This window comes from Phaseolus vulgaris, chromosome 11, assembly GCF_051622355.1.
Source record: "Phaseolus vulgaris cultivar YP4 chromosome 11, ASM5162235v1, whole genome shotgun sequence".
NCBI classification, from domain to species: domain Eukaryota; kingdom Viridiplantae; phylum Streptophyta; class Magnoliopsida; order Fabales; family Fabaceae; genus Phaseolus; species Phaseolus vulgaris.
Window position 1 is genome coordinate 6,693,876 of NC_143508.1, and position 14,877 is coordinate 6,708,752.

The window sequence follows — 14,877 nt, forward strand, 5'->3', positions numbered from 1 at the left end:
GCTTCTTGTATTGTCTGTCTTCTCATTGAAAAATCGTGATTTTTGAATTTGGCAGGGCTTGGGGATTAACTGTTTGATGGTTGCCCTTGAAAAAAGACAGGGAATTTTATCAGTAATCTATTATGGGAGGTTGTCCAATTTTTTTTACATCAAATATTATTTTTTATGACAGATTAATAATAGTATATAATTATAATTCAGGTGTTCAATAGCTAAAAACTGGTTAAAATCGATTTTTCTTTAGATTTTTTATATTTATTTTTTATAATCCATCCATGTTTTCAACATTCGGATTAAAATAAAAAATCGAACAGAATTAGTTGTTATATATAATATTGACTATATTGATTTGTTTCTAAAAATAAGAATATTGCATGAGAGAAATTCATATTTCACTAAAAATATTAAACTGTATTGAAGAATATTTTTCTATTAAAAATGGGTCATTTTTTGTTGGAAAATATATTGTTGATCCCAAATGTTATCCTGCATCTCAATTAATTCTTCCTACACTAACTTTTGTTTTTTTCTTTAATTTTGGTTGTCAGAAAGTAATTCTGAAATGTAATTTTACATTCTTGATTGAAAGAAAACAAAAAATACACGTAAGGATTGGTACGGGTGAAGAAAGTATGGTGGATTCTAGCGTATACATGAGGTGTATCAGTTCACTATTGTCTTTAGTAATAGATTTTCTGCTCTGCTTTAAATTTTAAATGATTTCAAAATAGTATTTTATAGACTTTAGTTGTTTTTTTTTTCACTTTATCAAATATTATCTAATCTTTAAAGTTTAGATTTTTTTTTTCTAAGATTTTGGATGGTTTGATTGATTTTTTTTAATGATTAATAAGTTTTATAAGTGACTTTAGATAAGTTCACAACCTCCCACTGATTAGATGAGACAAAAAAGGGTTATTTAGTAAAAAAAAAAAAAAAATTATGATGTAAGTTGTGTTAATCCGTTAAGGTCCTATTCTCCTCTTATTCTTCCTTATTTTATCATTTTTTTCTTATTTAAATTACTTCCCTCCATTGTCTTTAATTATATTTTTTTCTTCAAAAAAATCAATCAAGAAAGAATATTCACCATAAAATTAATTGGACTAAAAAATTTGATCAAACGAATTTATCATGAAATGAGGTTCTGACACTCCTCTTAAATGATGTGTCCTCGGATACATGTATCTGACACTCAAAAGACAATTATGGGTGAAGTGTCTGATTCAAAAAATATTTGTTGAATTACTGACAATTCTAGTATGATTCAAACACAATTTAAAAAAAACATATTAATTTTCTAAAAATTTAAATTTATTGTATGAATTTTTAGTATGATAAATAAAGAACAAATTCTTTTGAACTAGTCATGAAAAATATATTTTTAACATTTAAAACATACTTATGCACATAAATCTTTATTGTCAATCTATATAATTCATAATTATATAATATATAGATTCATGTCCATGTGTCCTACATTTTAGAGATTATACGTATCTTTGTGTATGTGTCTGTGTCGTATCAATGTGTTAATAGTGTCTGTGTTACATAGGAAGAAAGACATTACCTTTTAAACATATTAATTTGGATATAAGACAGTTGATCATAGTCAACAGTTTTATTACACCAACCAAACTAGGAAGAGAGGCTGATCGTAGTAAATGACAAATACCTAATTTCAATAATATTTCATATTAAAATATAGACACTTAGTATTAATTGTATATTTTTTAAAAAATTCAAAAAATTTGAGTATATTCATACAACACACTACCTAGATAAAATCAAACACTCCCTAGATAAAATCAAATATTGTGATCATGAAACATGTGCATCTAAATCATACCATAAAGTATTTTATAAAAGAAATACATAACTAATTTTCGTTACTTGTAAAATTTTGTTTACTCAAACTTAAACTCCTAATTTCTATAGGAAAACCAAATTTACACATAATTTTGTTATAAATAATATAAACATACTTTCACACTCTAAACTAACATATATTCATCTTTTCCCTATAAACAACAGATCCAACACACTGAAATTCTAGCCATGTAACTTCCCAAAAACCAACTTTAAAAAAAAGTAAAGAAAAACTTATTCAAAGATTTTCCAATCGGATAGAAATGTTTTACTTTCCATCAAAATCTCTAAAGTGAATTATGGTATAAAAGAAAAATTTTAGAGAAAAATAAAGAAAAAATTATTAGAAAATGATAATTTATATGAAATAAAATTGAAATACTTAATTTTTTAATTTATAAGCTTTTTAACTTAAATAATTCTCCTTTAAATCACTTATATCCTCAAAAAAAAAAAAAATAATTAACTACGTATAATTACAAGATACACCCATGTTATGTTTTCATTAAAAAAAAATAGCATAAATGCAGAAAAATGACTTAATAACCTGATGGAAGACGAAGAGATATGTAACATCCCTATTTTTTTTTTCTTTTGTTAATATATTATGCATACAATATTTAATTAACATGTAAACATATATTAGGTTATCATATTTGTATCTCAAAAAGATATCCCTCTTCATAGGGAATTAATATATACATCAAAAGTTTTTTTTAAAAAAAAACAAAAGAAACAAAAAAGGTAAATTTATCCAATACTCCAGCTGCTCACTGAGGAGCTCTATTACCTGCAATCTCATCTGCTCCCGTGTAAAACACGATCATCACAGATAAAGAAACAAACACAAACAATAACAGGGTAAGCTAGCTATATAAAAAAAATTCTATATAAATTCATGTCAAATTAATCAACATAATTCATCAATTCTCATACAATTTCTCAAATCATCAAGTGTCTATTAAATTTCATAATTCATCTTTTCACATGTCAGACCTCTACTGACTCATAACACATAGACAATTGACTCTACTTCCGGAAGACTCGTGCGTTGACTTAGACTCAGAGATCTACACCTGTCATACTACATCACTGTGAAATCCACACAGCTATGCGCATAATTAATCTCAATATCATCTCTCTCCTAGTATGACAGGGTTAATTCATATAACAGGTCAAGTTAATTATCTTTCAAACAACTTACCCATTCATATGAACCTCCTTCGACTCTCACCACCTGAATAACTTCATCTATATGATTCCATTATCTCAGGAGAGTCAGGATATCTCCTTCTAGACGAATCCCTAGTCAATGCACATCCTAAACAATCTTAACACGGTATTTTCTTTCCTGAAAATACTATGTCTCGATCAGAATTCATATTTTGAACCTCATAATATCCACCATCAAACAATCAAATCATACCAATGTTTAGAATTTCCCAAAATACACAACAATTCATTGACTAATCATATAAATGTCTAATTAAAGAGATTTTCAATTAACTATACATGAAATATAAGTTTACATACTTTATAAGAAAAACTATATAGAAATAAATAAATCAATCTCTTAAAAGCAAATAAATAAATAAAAAGTTTAATATATATATATATATATATTTCTTTCATTTTTATTTTTATCTTTTATTTTATTTTTACTTTAGCTTAAGCTAGAATTCGCTAGCTTGAGCTAAAATCCTCCAGAGAGCACCCAGAATTTTAGCTTGAGCTAAAATTCGCTAGCTTGGGCTAAAATCCTCCAGAGAGCACCCAGAATTTTTTTAGCTTGAGCTAGTACTTGCTAGCTTGAGCGAAATATGCAGAAAATTCTGCAGAAAATTATGCATAACTTAATATACCTATTAGATTATAAGTCAATATCTCATTCAATTCCTAAACTATAAATCAACACATTACATTGACAGTTTATGTTCAGCATGATACAATCACTCTCAGTGAATCATTGAGTTATTATGTCCATTTATACATATATATGATTTCTAATTCCAAAACCATTTAAATCAAACAACCAATTCTCAATCACAACACTATCAATTTCAATCAAACTACAATCCACTCAGAACAAGAAATCTTGCAACAAAATCTGGAATTGTTGACCCCGTCATACTCACATTCAAATCTTCTAACCTATGGTTCTATTGAAGATTTTAAACTAGCATCCCTTACCTTTACTTGAGCATATCCTCACGAAGAGCTCCAAACCTACCAAAATCTTCAAAAGTAGCTTAACCTGCACCACAGAGTCCTGATAAAAAATCTAACTATATCTCTAGGACTCTGATCTACTAAAGACTAATCCTAAAACTAAAAGAGGCACATGCATACACTTAGATTGAGATTGATCTACAAGTTCAAAACTTTGACTCAGAGAAGGGTAAAAATTGAACTTACTCTATAAGAGATTCTGATCGGGCAATCATATAGTCTTCGCTGCCAGGAGTCCAACGACAGACTCTTCTATTTATATGTCATTTCATTTTAATAATAAAATATTCAGGTATCATTTAAAATATACCACTTCTACTCTAAGGTTATTTTTTAGACCCTTACAAGATACATTGGAATTTTGAAGTATTTCAAGTATTAGGTCTGTTTTTATATACTTATGTATAAAAAACTATTATTTTAATTTAAAATTTTAAATAGTTTTGTGAGTTTATGATTTATTTAACTTCTTTTTACTTAATATAAAATTGAACGGAACCTACGATTATGGTGATTGACTGATGATGCAAAAGTACAGAAGATAATGAACCCAAATTATCAACCAAGTTACAAAAAATAATCGTTATTAAAAAATTAATTTTTATTTTTAGATTAATATATTTTTTTAATTTGTGTGAAAGAGTGTTAGTTTAGTTTTAAAAATAATAAAAATCTAATTCTACCTTTAAATGTGTGAAAAAAAAATTAATCTCTAATACTACAATTTTATGATAAAATTTAACAATAAAACATAACTATATAACTTTGTACATATTACATAACTAAAATAAAATATGCCATTCTTTCAAAATGGTCAAATTCATCATTTAACCTAAATAATACATATATTTTTTCTTTTCACTTTGGACTTTTATTCATTTTTTTTCTTTTAACTTTGTATATACAAATGGGACAAAAGGAAACACATTTGGCATATGCCAAATATTTTGTCCCTCTTAGTATGAAATGATTTCTATTAATATCTGGCCCTATGTTTCTTTATGTTTGTGCAACCTACTATATTCATATTTATTAGTGTTAATGAATTTGGGTTTTTAACCCATTAAACAAATATTTTGTGTAAGAAATTTGAAAAATTTATAAATATTTTATAAATAATATTTCACGTAAATTTTTGTGAAATTATTTAAAATATTAATTTATCAAAATGAAATGAAAGTGAGTGTTCAGCTTTTGTTTGATTTGATTGATCAAGATTTTAGATTTTTCTTAGAACAATGTTTTATTGAGTTGGTGGGCACAAGAATCTGATCCCATGCAACAAACAAAAAGATAACACCGACAGTTATCATAAACCTTTTGAAATGCAAAGAAAAGTTAAACATGTGACACAACCTCACATTTCTCTTTTTCTGAAAAATTAATTATATTTGGCTAAGCTCGTTGACTAATTATCCTTGGTTTTGGATTATGATTTGGACCCTCACTCCAACTTCCAACCACAAAGGAAGACCATGGACCACTTACATGTATGATACGATTATGATGGTTTCGAAGAATGAAAAAGAGATCAATATTTCATGTATTTCACTCTATACGAAATTTATTTTTAATTAAAAATGTTTTCATTATATTTTTCTAAATATTCATTTTATATAATTTAAATTAGTTGGTCATGTAATTTTTTAATATTAATTGTACCGTATAAAAATCTAAATGTCCTAAACCCTAAATTCCGTTTGAAAACATCTCGGTCATACTGTTTACTAATGCAACAATTATTATGACCTTAATCATCTTATTAATGAAAAAATTATCAGGACCTTAATCACCTCAATATCTTAAAGTAAAAGTTATTTAAGTATAATTTTTTTTAAAGAATTAACACCAAATATCATAATCAATTTAGAATTAACTACAATATCCGTGTTAATTTACTTGTACCAATACAAAGGTTCAACACATCTTTATAAATAAGTTGACCAACACTAATTCAAAGACATACATTTACTAGTATTTATTATCCTCAACTACCAAAATTTAAATATTAACTTTAGTGTCGGATAATCTTTTGTATATACGTCCTCCCACTTTGACTGGAAATCAACAACCGAAAACTATTATAAACTGACATATAAAAATTAAAAAAAGTATTCACAACAACATAAATATGACTTTCCGACCTATAAATATAAGTATTAACCAAATTATATTGATATATAAATTCATTCCTACTAAATGTTAACACACATTATAGATAATTTATTTCATGGGTTTTATTAAGTTTATTCACATGAAAATTTAAAGGTATACTTTATGAAAAAAAAAATCCTTTACCCGTAATTATCCACTACAATAGTAATATGTTTCCATTTTATCTCATATTTTAACTCTCATATGTTATAATTAAATTGAGATGATCAATTATATTTTTAAAAATTGTCTTCATTCTAAATAAGTTTGGATTTAAATTAGATTTTCAAGTAGTAATTTCCTTCAGTCAATAGAAATATCAACTCTTAGTTAACTAGCATTTTCTTTTATAAAAACACTTAATTATACATGTGAAATTATATAAACAATTTTCCAATACATGAAAATGATAGAATAATTTTGAACATATATATTATATATATGGAATTATATTTACAAATCATCTTGAAATTTCATAGTTACTATATAAATATGATATGAAATTAGTTAGCAACAATATTTGAGCTCTTTTCATGTTTTTTTTCTCAAAGTGAATATCAAAATTTGATTAAGTCATAAAGCAATGGAAACATATGCAGCTATTATAAATAGCATAAGTAATTGAATCTTTTACAAATTGTGTTTCAAATAACAGTTTTGTTTTAGGATTTAGGGTTTATCATTAGTTAGTATGCACTTTTACAAAAGTTAATCGTTCATAATATTCATGATATATTATTTCATAGCTAATTAGTCGACACCAAACTTAATGACATATTAATAACAATTTATTGATAGTCTTTTTTTTTAATAAGACTAGAAATAATAATTTTCTTTTAAATATCATGTCGTCTTTTTTTTTAAAAAAAATTCTGGAAAAACTTGTTTATACTTAGAAGAGATAAATTTAAAAATAAAATGATTTTTTTTAAAAGTTAAAACTAACTTAATATAAGTCAATTTATAAAAAAAATCTTATAATTTCTGTATTTTTTTTTAATTTATACATAACATGAAAAGCCTCACGCTAAAACTTGTCACCTCGTTTTCTTTCATGAAAATTCTTAAGGTGGCTTGGTTTGAAGGCATTGGCATATCGAACCAAGTAATGAAATGTCAATTACTTTTTTTTAGTTGCAAAAATAAGTGTATTTTTAGAAATTTAGGAATGGCAAAAAAAATTTAGACTAGCTAAATTTAAAGATTTTTTTTACAAGGACTAAATTTTAAAATAAATGGGGATTACTAAATTTGAAGAATTATTTATTTATCAAAATTTTGGATGATAAATATAACATGGCATGCAACTTCTTTTTGTTACATCATGGCATGCACTTGGAATCACTTGGAATTGCGAATTGAAAGTTTTTACTTAATATTTTATGCTTCATTCTGCCACTGAGGTTTTATACAGGGATAAAAAATATATGGAAAAATAATACGTAACGAAAAAATGTTTCATTATATTAAATATTTACAAAAACAATAACAAATATCCAACTTCTTGCAAAAAATAATAATTTTTTTTCATAAATTTTAAATATTATATAAGAATTATTTTATAAATCATGAAATATTTATTAACTATTTTTTATGAGAGAATTTGTCCTGAGATGTGAGTTTTATAAAATAAATTAAGAAAACAGCATACACGTGGCGACGAACGGTAAGAGCGTCATTCCACCGCAAATAGCGCATCACCAAATACGAAAACTTTTCACGTTTCCCTTTGGCTATTGTGATTCCTCCAAAGCCAAGGATCACACAATAGAATTTTAATTTTAGTAGGAAATAATGAAAGATTATTCAGTGGTTTACCATAATTAATTATTTTTTAATATTATTTTTTTAGTTATTATTGAAGTTTTTGTCTTTCTCATTTTTTTTACAGGTTGTTAGGGTTCATTGCTACTTTTTCGACTCTCGAACGAATGTCAAATGGGGAAGGTACCTAATTTTTTGGTAGTTTATGTTTCAATAACCTTGGTTTGAACGCTAATGAGTATATGTGTCGGTCGACCAAGCCGTTCATAGATGTCTCGATTAGCTTGGTCAAAAAAACCGAGTCACGCATTGTGTCGATCAGTCATATCGGTACAAAATTACAGAGAGAATCTCCAATAATTTAAACATATATTATTTGACCAAAATTAATATATAAATCATAATTAAAAATGTATTATTTATTTTTTTATACAACTTAATTTTATTAATCATATTTAACCTTAATATATTTAACCATAATAATAGGTAAATATGAATATGAAGAAAACCCGAAACATTTTTTAAGAAGTAATAATAGAGACATGGATGGGCAATAGTAACGGTTACGACGGAGAAAGGTGCTTTGCTGGCGCAACGTCCCCATCTAAATTCCAAACCACGAAAAGCCACTTCCAATTTTCTCACTCAGCCCCATTTTGTTCTTGCTGCTGCTGCTTCTTCTTCTTCGTCATTTCCCTCCTGGGTCCATTTGCTTGTCAGCATTAACCCCTCACAGTTCCTCCACTCTATACAAACAAAACAACAACAACAAAATAAATATTACTAATAAATACCTCATTTGCACCCTATTCCTTTTCCCTTTCTCCAACCCAAAACAAAATCAAACTCAAATCTTCACTTCTCTGCTCCAATCATGTCTACTTTCTCCCCCTTTTCTTCCAGAATGTGATTGTTTGGGGAAAATAAGAGAGCGAGAGAAGCGTGATGGAGTGGGTGAAGACCAAGGAGTGCGCCAGGGAGTTCATGGTTGGGGTGGCGGAGATGACGGTGGAGTTCGGAAAAGGTTGCAGAGACATAGTCAAGCAGAGTTTGGTCAACGAAGATTCATTTGTTGTCAAAAACTTAGGGAGAGATTCCTACATTGGAAAAAGACTGAGAGGACCCTGTGCCAAGCTTTTCTCCAAATTGAGCTTCTTCAACGAGTATTTGCCCGAGGATAAGGATCCTCTTCACGCTTGGTCCGTCATTTTCTTCGTTTTCCTTTTCGCCTTCTTAGGTAATCAATCAACTTCAATTTTAATGTAAGCAAATCAATTGAATATTTTTGAAGTTCACTTTTAGATCAGGTTAGGAGTAGCTTCATGGAAGTTATTAATGCTGTCTATGGTGTTTGTTATGATTGATTTGTTTTTCTTTCTAGCTTTGTATGTGAATTTTGAGCGTGATCCGGACGCGCCGCCGGTGAAGCAGGTGTTTCTGCATCCTCCTAGTGCTTCTCGCGTAGTGCTTCCTGACGGAAGGAACATGGCGTATAAGGAGCAAGGTGTTTCGTCTCACAAAGCTAGGTTTTCCGTCATTGCTCCTCATAGTTTTCTTTCCTCCAGACTTGCAGGTTGATTTTCTTTTGAATTGTTAACTTTAGTTGCTGTTAATTGTTTGTTATCTCATGTGAGGAGAAGTTGTTTCATGGTCCAACCCTACTTGGATCACTGGTCACAACTAGTCTTTAAATGACAAGTAATTAAACATTACTAATTTATTTCCATAAAGAGATTGGGTGAGACTATAGAGACCTGCTTGAGGTAGTTTCTTTTCTTCTATTAACAGTTTTTTGGCATCTTCTTTGGAATTAGGGATTCCTGGAGTTAAAGATTCTATGCTGGAAGAGTTTGGTATTCGTTTGTTGACGTATGATCTTCCTGGTTTTGGTGAGAGTGATCCTCATCCCAAACGGAACCTGGAATCCTCGGCAGCAGATATGGCATTTTTAGCGGATGCTCTTGGTGTGAACAAGTTTTGGGTTCTTGGTTACTCAAGCGGGAGTATGCATGCTTGGGCTGCACTTAGATACATTCCGGATAGGCTTGCTGGTATTAGTTGCTCTTTTGGTTGTCGTGTGCTTTTTTTCTTTTGTTATGTCCATGCAACTTATGATACAGTTCATGTCAGAAGTTTTATAGCTGTTTTAGTCATTTACTTTGTTTTATCTAAAGCGAGTTGTTATAACTTTTGCATCCTTTTGAAAGTAGTGCTTTTTGAAAAATATATTAGGTAATATATGTGTGCAATGTGCCACAACAATATAATCAGGTTTTTCAGAGGGAATAAGCACCATGCCATGCATTATGAAATTCACCTGTCGGATGTTAATTATCAGGTGCAGCCATGTTTGCTCCTATGGTGAACCCATATGATCCTATGATGACAAAGGAAGAGAGACGAAGAACTTGGAACAAATGGACACGGAGAAGAAAATTCTTGTACTTCTTAGCCCGGAGGTTTCCTAGATTTTTAGCCTTCTTCTATCAGCGAAGCCTCTTGTCAGGAAAGCATGGACAGATTGATAGGTGGCTGTCATTATCTCTGGGAAGGAGGGTAAGGGAACTTTGCCTATCCCTTTTTATCTTTGAATCAACACATCTAATATTTACATTTTGGCTCCTTAAAAGTAAGATGGATACTTAATGTAGAGTTAGAAAACTCTTGGTAAGAAAATGAAGGGAATAGTTTTAACTTCATAGTTTGACATACTTGTGTATGTATTTTATGACATTCAACTGTTGATTTTTCAAATCAATTGTTATAATTCTGGTCTTTATCCTTTAAACTGGACCTATCACTTTAGAGGAGGCAAATACTGATATGTGACATCCATATATGACTTCAAGCGTTTAATATTTTTATTGATGGTCCACTATATGACTGCCGCCTGTAATCAGCCAGACGGACTAAACATTAGTGTTGTGCCAATTAAACTGATCATTATATGGACGAGACGACCTTGTACAATTGCTAAAGACATTCTTGGCATTTTCAAATATGGTTTAGCTCTGTTCTGTGATTTAAAGAAAAAATTATAACTGAACTTTGGTTGAAATTTATAGCAATGTAAATTTGTGTCACCAAAAGCAGGTTCTGATGGCCCATGCTTTCCCAAGAGTTTTTTTTTTTAAACATGTACATTCACTCATGCAAGATTTCAATGTCTCTTTCAGGACAAAGCACTGATGGAAGATCCAATCTATGAGGAATTCTGGCAAAGGGATGTGGAAGAATCTACCAGACAGAGAAATGTGAAACCATTTGTGGAGGAAGCTGCTTTGCAGGTCACAAATTGGGGTTTCAGCCTTTCAGACCTCAAATTGCAGAAGAGAAAACAGAGTAGTGAATTACTCAGTTGGCTTAAATCAATGTTCACTGAAACTCAGGAATATACAGGATTTCTTGGCCCTATACATATATGGCAAGTGAGTGCATCTATATCTTTTCTCCCAACTCCCCTTGTGTTGTTTCATTCACATAAATACACAGTAATTTTATCATAATTGCCTGCTTGCGTTCTTTTATCCAAACAATTTAAAATAAATGTGTTTGAAGATTATATATCGACTAAAGATAGTCAAATTATAATATATAAGTGAGTGCAAACTTTATCTTGTCAAGTCAATCCCATGCTTGAGATGTCTAGTCTTCAGCGTGAGAACTTGAGGAGGTGTGTTGGAAATTTCACATTGACTAGAGATATGATATGACCAAATTTCTAAATTGAGTTAAGCTTAAACTACAGTTCTTTTTACAACTAAATCACTTAAAAGCAATGATGCAATATGCAGATTTGAAAAATATTTTATATAATATTGGACTAGGATGTAGCTGCACTTGAGTATGTCAAATAATAGTATTAAAAATGTATTAATATATACAAATATTAAAAAAACACTAAATGTATCGAATTTAAACTACCAAACATTATCAAGCCAATTTTCAGCATTTTCAATTGTTGCTTGCCTTTTGAGTTCTTTTCAGGAGTTCTAGAAACTCATTCTGACCAGTTGGTTCTAAATGTTAAAACCATGTAAATTTTATTTTCCTTTTACAACATATTAAAGCAACTTGCTTTGACCTTTTACTTTTGCTTATCTCCCATTAACTGGTAGTATGTCCACCAGTCTATGTTGACAGAAGTCAACATAAACTCAGGTTTACGAGTCGAGTTTACAGATCTCCCTTGAATCTACAGTAGACTCCCAACTTTGATAACCATGATCATTATTGTTACTGCATTCTTGGAACCTGAGCTGTTTTAAGTTCCCAGTAGTCTAGCATACTATATTGAGCACATGGAAGGAAAACATTTAACTGTTGCATAGGGTGGAACCAAGCAACGAGTTTTCTTGTTTTTTTTCCTAATTTCCATTTGATGTTACTGGGTTTCAGTGTTGCTGTTGTATTGCTGTACCTTCCACTAAACATAATTTAAAGTTGCCATTTCATTCTGAAATTGTGAAGTAGACACCAATGTATGATATGGTTCCTTATGGTAGATGTTTCCCTTGGCACAGTTGATAACTAAAATTAAGAAGTCTTTACTCGTTTCTTGTGTAAATCATCAAGAGGCTTACATTTCCGCTAAATGAAAATGAAAAAAACTTTAGTTCTACTTTCCTGCTCTAATTCTATGTGAACCAATAGTTGACTTTTTTTAGTGCAATGTTAACAGGGAATGGATGATAAAGTGGTTCCCCCATCAATGACTGATTTTGTGCACCGCGTGCTACCGGGAGCCGCAGTACATAAACTCCCATATGAAGGCCATTTCACTTACATCTACTTTTGTCATGAATGCCACCAACAGATATTTACTACACTTTTCGGAACCCCACAAGGTCCACTCAGCATTCCTATAAATGTAGATCAAGCCACCCAAGAAACCAATATTGAACAGCAAGAAGTAGTAGACGATGATGATTATGCCACAAACTAGAAGTACACATAACAGGATAAAAATGTTCTTCTTCCATTTTTCTGGTCGAACATTACAATTTTATGATGTACATACCCTATAGTTTTGCCTCATCTCCAATGGAGCAGTATAGGAAAGAAAATAAAATTTGTGCTTCTGGCCCTTCTCTGGGCTGTTGAACTGGTGTATCCTACAAAGTAGTGTTTGAACTCCTTTGATTCAACAACCCCATGAACCCATTTCCTCCCACTTCGTCATAACTTTAATACAAAACTTGTTTTTGGTAACAGTGACATGACACTACAATGAGTTCATCTGAATTCCATACGATTTTGAAAAATTATATAATGTTTATATTTCTCTGTTCTAGATCAAACGACCAGGGTAATTGTACCGCAGATAGTTGGCTCAATCCGTAAAGCATTTTTCCAAACTCATGGAATAAATTTAGAAAACCTTCACAGGAGGGTTGCCTCTTTTTATATTTATTCATGGATTAAAGGGAGCAACAATGAGCAATTACTCAATACATGATCATTTCCTTGAACACAGTATTAATGAATATATTTTTTTTCTTTTTCAAAATTATCTTCAATACAAATGGTATTTCATTCATCATTTTTTAAAAACATATAGTGAGATTAATGCTATGAATACAAATCAAGAAAATCGACAGTTTTTTTATCAAGGTGTAATTATGACAACAACATTAATAGAAATAAATATAATTTAATTTTTTACAGTGTTTACTAAAAATGGTTCTTAACCAATAGTCAAGTGCCAACCTTTTTTTTTTTATATTGTAAATACTAACAACTTCTTTTAAACATAAAGATCAATAAAGTGTGAATTATATTTATAAATTTATTCCAAAAAAAGTTAAATATATAAAAACATATATAAGAGGATTTTAACTATCTGTTAACTATATTAATGCTACTGTTGATTACAGCATTAATTAAATATAATAGCTAGTGCAATCTATTGTACCAAAACTAAGTTCATGACTTTAAATTTAATATAAGTTTTTATGTAACAATTCACATTATTTGTGTCCACCCACTCATTTTTCCCCTTCAAAAAAGAAATTATGTAAATAGCTGTTTCTTATTAATTTATTTGCTATAATGTAAGTCACCAGTTTGTTAATTTATGCCTCATTTTATATTCTTTAAAAATAGAAAAATAAGATGTTAATGTTAATGTTTCATATATTGTATTTATTAATCATGGGAATACGTATTTTAAAGAATAACATATTCTGATAGATTAAATTATTATCATATATGTATTTTCATTAATATTTTTTTTTTTATAAAAATGTTAGCAAGTATCATTAAGAAATAAAAACCGATTTTTTTATCATAAAAAACACTACCATCATATCCTTTGCAATGACGGGGTTTAATGTAATATTTTTTTTTCTTTTTACGAACACAGTGCATTATTTAGTTTTGATTAAAAAACATTAGTTTCTTAATTAGTCATCTTCTCCTACCACATTCCTCAACAAAATATTATTTTACGAATTTTTCTTCAATATTAACATTTTACGATTTTTATTCGTATTTATTATTATTCAGGACGATTTAAACCAAAGTAACGGTTACATTATACAATGACCAACTTCTCACAAAGGTTAATTCTTCACAAAATGATAAGTTGCAGTTTAATGAAGACATATTGAAAAAACATTCTATATGGTACATAAATATGTTATCATTGTGATAATTAATTCAAAAAAGTAATGAATACATTTGTTATGTATTAATATCTACATAAACAAACTTCTTACATTTGAAACGTTTTTTTTCCTTGAACAAGAGAAAAATTAAAATTGTTTTTTCGTAAATTAACATGTAGAATTTTTTTTATATAGTTTTATCTTAGTTTTTATTTTTAACTTATTTATAAATTGATTTTAATTCTTCTCACTT

At 29.1% G+C, this 14,877-nt stretch overlaps 1 protein-coding gene across 1 annotated transcript; it reads left to right on the plus strand.

The window, feature by feature from the left end:
• Nucleotides 1–8,539: 8,539 nt before the first annotated feature.
• LOC137827757 (uncharacterized) lies at nucleotides 8,540–13,229 on the plus strand. Its single transcript, XM_068634062.1, has 6 exons — nucleotides 8,540–9,253; nucleotides 9,398–9,589; nucleotides 9,831–10,067; nucleotides 10,355–10,572; nucleotides 11,193–11,444; nucleotides 12,698–13,229. The coding sequence occupies exons 1-6, from the start codon at nucleotides 8,962–8,964 to the stop codon at nucleotides 12,959–12,961; spliced, it is 1,455 nt and encodes a 484-aa protein (XP_068490163.1). The 5' UTR covers nucleotides 8,540–8,961; the 3' UTR covers nucleotides 12,962–13,229.
• The last annotated feature ends 1,648 nt before the right edge of the window (nucleotides 13,230–14,877 follow it).